Source organism: Tiliqua scincoides, chromosome 1 (genome assembly GCF_035046505.1).
Source record: "Tiliqua scincoides isolate rTilSci1 chromosome 1, rTilSci1.hap2, whole genome shotgun sequence".
Classification (NCBI taxonomy): Eukaryota; Metazoa; Chordata; class Lepidosauria; order Squamata; family Scincidae; genus Tiliqua; species Tiliqua scincoides.
In genome coordinates, this window is record NC_089821.1 from 148080795 (window position 1) to 148088416 (window position 7622).

Sequence of the window (7622 nt, forward strand, 5' to 3'; positions counted from 1 at the left end):
TGGAAGGAGGGATGACCAGCAAACCAACGGCAAACATAGAATGATGGAACTTTTAAACCTTTGAAGCCTTTTCCTCTAGGCCTAGCAATGTAATCATTAAGAGCATTCTATTGACTTACAACTCTATTACATACAGCTTATCCTTTGTATTTTTTTTTCCTTTGGAAAATAAGAAGCAGATGTCTCCTCCCACACCAATCATTTCTCGAGGCAGTATCATTAGACCAGTTGGGCTGTACCTTATGGGGGGGTGGAAATTGCTTGTGCCATCTTTGCATACAGATTTTAATCTCTTGCATCATAGCAAGACCTGCACACAAAATATATTGTGTACAATTCCTATTAACATTCAAAGCAAACCACAGCACAAGCCAGTCAACATACAGAGCAAGCCAGAGGGGCTCTTCTAAAAGAATCCCAGGTCAAGTCTACGCATGCAGCAGCAGGAGGTGGAAATGAATACAGAATGAGCTCTCCCCACCACAATTCAGCGGGGGCAGACGACTTTTGAATTCTTCACCATGTAAACTCCCCGCAAATAGAAGAAACTCAGAGGAAAGGTCCTAGCCCAGCCCATTGGTTGTTTTGACTAATTTCTTACTTATAGGATCATTTAACATAGCGAGATCGCCTCCTGCTCCCACCATCTGAAAGGATACAATCCATTCTACCACCTTACGTCACTGCCCTTTTGGCTAGTCCTGACCCTCCTAATTGAGCTCGCTCTTAATTTATGCTCTCAGTTTGACAATTTTCCCTTCAGGAATTTAGTGGCTTGTCCACAAAACCCTGCCTAGATTCCACTCACATTATATTTTCATTACAGTCACCAATCCCACCCAAAAAAGATAGCAAATGCTCATCACTTACACCATCTGAGGAACAAATTCAGTATTAAATTTCTGCCCAGCCCACAGGTGTACACATTTTATCCCTGTTGTGTATATGTAACGTTGGGCAGAAATGGCTTAACAGAAGGGATTACTGGTTTAATGGATCTATGGCTAACTGCTTAACAGCATATTTGTTTACTGTAACATGAAGTGTTGCCTCAACTTGAATTTACTTTTACCCCAACTGTTCAGGTGTAGTGGAGGATATTGATTGTTGAATTTTCTGGTCATTACCTCTGATTTTTCTGCTTCCCCAGAGCCTTTCTTCTCAGCCGTGTTTATCCCTTGTAAGTTGTTTTGTTTGGGCAGGACTTTGGCTATAGCTGCACAACGAAGATACATTCCATCCTGCTTTCACCACTATGTCCCCGTGGTCCACAGTGTACATTAACAGTAAAGATGTCAGGCTTCACAATTAGATACCAAGGAAGAGAATGGAGACTAGGCAAGGATTAAGGACAGTGCTGGCAAGAAGCAGCCTATACAACTGTTATCACTGCACTTAACGATTACAACTTGGTACAAACCAACAGCAGTATTCACCCAGGTTGGACAAATGTCTTGAAATAAATCCAGTGCCCCCAGTCTGACGAAGTTACCCAAATCTAGCTTCGGTTTCGCCAACCTGTGGGAAGCTAGTATACATGCTAGTATATTGTCGTTCAGCACAAAAAGTCAAATTAGGCATAACATTCAAGATCTGTGGCAGAGTTTCTCACCATTGTTCATTGGATTAAAAGCTGTCACCAAACCAGAGGAGCGCGAGTTAATCCTTTTCTCTATGCTGCTGCCCCAACTTAAAATACCATCCACAGATAGCCATGCGTAGCAACTGTGTTTTTTCTGCTCCACAGCTAAATGGACAACTGGGGACTAAGAGTTAAACCCTCCTTCCCCATCACCCCAGTCCCAGTCCAAATGCACCACACATGCACACAGAGTTTTTAACCAGAGAGAGAATTCACAAGATCCAATTGTGGGTTACCAGTCACATCTACTTTAGCCCCAAGAAGAGCATGTGACAGTAGTGGCCGATACAAGCATCCATTAATTTACTTATTTGTGATCTGAAAGTATTATGGCTCTGGTTCCTGGGGCCATTCTTATCCAAAGCATTTTAAAGCTGAGGGCTTTGGTTTCCTCACCTTTCAAGAGTGAGGCTACATACATACCCTGGATGCAACATCAACACAGCTGTTCTACTGCTTGATGTTATGCCAAAGCCAATAAGGAACAAGGGAAGGTCATTTCATGCATGAGTATTCTAATCCTCTTTTCAAAGAGTAAGCATAACATGGTGATATAACTGGACTGCAATATTTGACAGAGGTGTAAAAACAGTGCCTGAACATCGAGCTCCAGTTTTGAAGATTCACCCACAGAAGATTTTGATCCGACTTACCTAGACACTAGGATAATGTGCTATAACATCCACAACTAACACTAATGCCTAAGCCACTTTTGTGCATGTAGATTCAATGTTACCTCAATTATAGCAAGGCAGATAGTTATAGTCCAGGACCATCAGATGAGCAGGTGCTGGTTACTACTTGGTGAGGGAAATATTGGAAGGCAGTTATGCCCTGACACTCAAACAGCCTCTATACGCAACCTGCTAAAATCTCTTCAGTTCACTATTCTACCCATTTTCGAAGCAACAAGATATATTTACTTTTAAGTGTGCAACTCTTTGAAGGAGCCAAATGTGTTCCAACATTGCCGAATGACTCGCATGATGTATTGTTTGCTCCCTTCCTTCAGGACAGATAAATTCATATGATTAAATTCATCAAGACAAGGCTGGTCACATACAAACTGGTGATCTTATCAACAGAACTAGCCTGTCAGTACTAGGGGAGTCAACTGTAACGAAACTCAATTATATTTTACATGGAAACCCGTATGCACTTCGCCCTTACCAGAAGCAACGGTATTATTTTATTTATCATTCCTTGGTGTCATTTGCTACACATAAATATCAGCTAGGGTCACAACTTCTCCAGCTGCAGAGAACAGACAGCACTGGCTGGAAGGATTTGCCTAGAATCTGTTAAAGTGTAAATATTCTCCCTCCTACAAGGAACATCCAATATGCAGCCAAACTCAGTTTTATAATATTAGTTCAAATAGGATGCTGGTTCCATAGCTTTAGTCTTACTGCCTTGATTTAACACTGCAGAGCCATCGGGCACAGGCAGCAGCTAAATGCTTATGATGAAACAGGCTGCTGTTTGGGCTAAGTAGAATGAAATGTCACACACCTGTTGCCTTAGCAAGTTCTGCTACAAGTGTCAAGAACCTCAGTTTCCTTTTTCATCTGGGACTCTCCCCTTACACATCCACATTCCATAGTACAAGGTAAGGAAAATCTATATTCAAGATCAAGAAATAAACTGAGCAACGCTTTGCTTCAGGTGCAGCCCGTTCCTCTATTTAAGCTGCGCCCACAAGCACAGGTGGGATTATACGTTTAGAGCATCAGACACAAGTAAAGGCCTCCCAGTTCTCCACAAAGGTCCAAGCTCACTTGAACACCAAGGGGATCAACCTGTGTTTAGGCTGTCAGAGATTGTAAGTAGGGGCTCAAATCACTGAATACAAAAATATCTCAATATTCGGTGCAATTAAAAAATCTCACCATATAAAACTTGCCTGTCAGAGAGAAGTCTGGGCAAAAAACCTTCTCCCCCAACATGCTAGTTTTCTACGCAGAATTTTTTGTACGGAGCCGCAGTCCGTCATGCAAGCCCCTGGATGCAGCCCGATGCAGTACAACACAGATGAGGCAGTCTATCACCTCCAGGAAAGCAAAATCTAAGTAAGAAATGTATTTTCACCTGTTCTGTTGCTTATTAAACATAATAAAGCAGGTAAGAGGAGTTGCACTGTATACCAGATCCCTACCAGGCGATGTTGTCCCCATGTGCCCCATTTTAAACCCCTTAATCAAGCAGGCTAGAAAACAAGGTGCAAATGCTCCTTCAAGTAATAAAGTAAGGACGACAAGGGGAAGTGAAGGCAGCGCATGGAAAGCAAGAGGAGTGAGAATGAAGCAAGCCTCTAACTACATTTCCAGCAATTATCACTTGCTACCCTTCTTTCTTCCCTGTCTTATTACTGGATCTCTACCCCCCTCCCCAGTTTACTGTAAATTGTGAACTCTTTGGGAGCAGGAACCTGCATATTCCTGATGGAATTCTGTAAGGATTGTATACCCTTGATTGGTGGCGTACGCAGACATTATTCCACAGAAACAACGTGGACCCCAGAAATGCACAGCAAAGGCTAACTTTGGGAGGGCTTTGTGCAAAAACACGTCAATAACACAGTGAGGAGCACAAAATCAAGTTTACACAGAAGATCAGTTAAGATAGAATCTGCCAGCATGGGCAAGAAATTGCTCTTTATTTCAGGGCCAAATCCCACCCAAAAAAATGAGTCCATACACAGAGCTGGGCTATGCATATACATGCTTTTCTTCAACACCGTATTCAACTGTGTGCCTAAACCCACATCAATGCAGTGCATGGAGTTGCTTGTTGTCAAGGGTAACTTTCCAGGAGCCAGTGCCCAGGCTCTTCCCATGTTTCCCTGACAGAAAACCGGAAAGCTCCACCTTCGTGTTTCTCGCCCAACTTTAAGGTTGGTGCCACTTGCACCTCTCATCCCAAACATGTGCTGGAGCCTCTCTTGGCCAAGATCCATGTGTCATCCTCACAGCCATGCTCCTTCATCTCCAAAGCATCCATCCTTCACATGGATGGGGGAGGGGGGAATGGAGATGCCCAAGTCCCACTCCACCTCTATCCCTACACAGCCTGAAGGCGCTTTAGAAGGTCTTCAGTCCCAGAATCAGCCGCAAAGTATGCACACAAGAGGCTGAAAGGCTTGGCGCGATCTACACCCAGCGGTAAGAGCTTTGCAGGAGATCTCTCCCCCTGCGCCCTGCTACCTGGGCAGTGATGCCCATAGGACTTGAGCCGGGGCTCTTCCGCACGCACAGCATGTGCTCCGCCACAGACACTGAGGATCCCCGTGCTCGGCCAGAAGCAGCAGCCACCTGGCCAGAGGAGGGCGCTCAGCACGCATGCACACCCGGGGCCCCGACCCCCAACCCACTCACTGGTTGCAAGACACCCGCGGCACATGTTGCAAGCCCCTGGGGCTTGTGCACCGACGCCTGGCCCTGTCCTCCCCCCCCAGAAAGGGGGGTGAGGCTGGCAAAGGGGGTGGGGAGGCAGGAAACTTACATCGTCCCACTTGACGAAGGTGGTGCCCTTCTTGAGGTTGGCGGAGACGCGGACGGGCTGGAGCTGCAGAGCGTGCACCCCTGGCTGTGCCCCGGCCATTGGCGGCAGCACATGGAGGCTCCTTCCCACGGCAGGGAAGAAGGCAAGAGAGAGCCTGCCGGGGGAGCGCCGGCTGATGCAGGCGGAGAGCAGCAGCAGCTGCTGCAAGGCAAGGCAAGCTGCACGCGCCCCTACACCAAGGAGCTCGCGCAGCCGCCGCCGCCGACCATTCCACGGCACATCCTATATAGCCAGGCACACACACGCGCGCACGCACAGGGGCTGCTGCTGCTGCTGCTGCTGCTGCCGCCGCCGCTCATGCAAATACGCTACCGCCCTCGCCGCTGACTCGTCCCCCAACTTTCCTTTGCGTGCTGAGGGTTCCAGCCGAGGGAGGCTGGCGAGCAGCGCCACCTGCTGGCCCCGAGGCGAACGCCCTCTCCTGAAACGAGCATCCTTGGGAAAGGCGGGGGGGGGGAGAGAGCCACTGGGCTGGGGGACCAGACACTCCAGTTCAGCCTCCAAAGGGGCGCCCAAACAGGCTGCCACCCCAGCCACACTTTCCTGGGAGGAAGCGCCACTGACTCTTACTTCTGAGTAGAATGCATAGGAGTGGGCTCTGAGGCTGCAATCCTATCCACACTTACCTGGGAGTAAGCCCCTTTGACTATAATGAGACTTGCTTCTGAGTAGACGGGCATAGGATTGGGCTCTGAGGCTGACATCCTATACACAATTTCCTGGGAGTAAACCTAATGGATTGCTGTGGGACTTGCTTCTGTGTAGACCGGCATAGGATTGGGCACTAAGGGTACAATCCTATGCATGCTTCCCTGGAAGTAAGTCCCATTGAGGATTCCTTAGCAAAGACCCTGATGCTAGGAAAATTCAAAGGCAAAAGAAGGGGACAGCAGAGGATGAGACGGTTAGTGTCACGGAGGCAATGAACATGAATTTAGACAAATTTGCAAGACAGGAAGTTTGGAAGAGTGGAAGTCAGGGGGGCCTGGCATGCTGTGGTCCATGGGGTCACAAAGAGTCAGACACAACTTAACTGAACACACAGACATGCCTATGATTGGGGCTTAACTCTGGAATGCCAACCTTGCCAAAAGTCAAGCCCTTGTCCTGCATGACCTGCTGCCCTCCAAGAGGTCAACCATAAGGAGTCTGGTGACACCCCAGTGCAGAGATTTTCAACCAGTGTGCCACAGCACACTGGTGTGCAGTGATGGTCTGCAGGTGTGCCACAGGAATTTGGGGGAGTGTCATTTATTAGGAGGGCAATTGGGGGATGTGAGCCCCTCACCAACAACATGGTGTACCTTGTCAATTGTTCAAAAACTGATCAAGTTCCTTGACAATTTTAGCATCTTCTCAGTATGCCGTGAAATGAAAAAGGTTGAAAATCACTGCCTTAGTGCAAATGCCTCCTGCTACAAGCTGCCCAGCCAGCCAACTACAAGATCAAGTTCATCCACCGTGGTGGACTTCAAGCTCTGACACTGAATCCAGTTGCTTGGGAGATTCCAGTGGACAATTTGCAACCATCCTGCCAGTCAAATTCCCATATATTACAAAATTATTCTAGCCTTTTACTTGACATAATTTATTTTCTTTGTTTTTTTATAACTTGTGGGTTATGGGGATACTCTGTTTTGTGGGCCAGCTCCTACTACAGATAGACCAAGTGGTCATCTAAATAGATATGCATGTACCAGGGACAGCAAGAAGCTTGTGAAAGCTTATAGGGTACCACAATGTGTGTTGGTCTAATGTAAGGTGTCAAAAGACTGTTTTTGCTGCAATAGACTCACCCCGTAAGACACTGAGAGTTGATATTGGGCCTAGTGTAAGATGCCCAATTGCCCCCTTCCTTAATGCACTGAAGTAATAAAAGTGGATTCAAGTTGTAGTGGAAATGCAGCCCTGGATAGGCTGAGATTGAGGTACCTAAATTCATTTTGTAATAAATTTGTCCTGTACTGTATAGTTCTGTACTGTACTTTACCCCCCCCCCGCCCTTTGCAAGCCTGGGGATTCTCTCCCCCCCCCCCATGGCTGTGTGGTAGGTTAAGTGGCCAAGCAAACACACTTCCTACATTTCACACATTCTTTGGCTTCAGTTTGCCTCTAGTTTGTTTAGACATCCAATGATAACCTTTAACTCTAGGGAGATGACTCAGCTTCCTTAAGGAACATGGAAAGGCAGGGGTGTTTGTTCCTCCTTCTCCCATTCCACAATTTTGCTCGGAAGCATGAAGGAGTTGCTCCAGCTCTCTCACACAACTACCTCTGCATGACATGGACATTCATCCAGATTTCAAACTATAACCTCATTACACCTATATCTCTGGCAGATTCCCAAGTTCCACATGGTGAGTGATGACTGCTCTGGATTTTGAAATGGGAATGTCTCTATCTACCAGGTATGCATGTT

At 46.8% G+C, this 7622-nt stretch overlaps 1 protein-coding gene across 1 annotated transcript in view; it reads right to left on the reverse strand.

Annotated features, from left to right (window-relative positions):
* PLCB1 (phospholipase C beta 1) overlaps positions 1–5242 on the reverse strand; it is a 521389-nt gene extending 516147 nt beyond the window's left edge. Inside the window, exon 1 of the mRNA XM_066639109.1 lies at positions 5144–5242. Coding sequence (XP_066495206.1) covers positions 5144–5242 — 99 coding nt within the window. The remainder of the gene's footprint in view (positions 1–5143) is intronic.
* Between the last annotated feature and the right edge of the window lie 2380 nt (positions 5243–7622).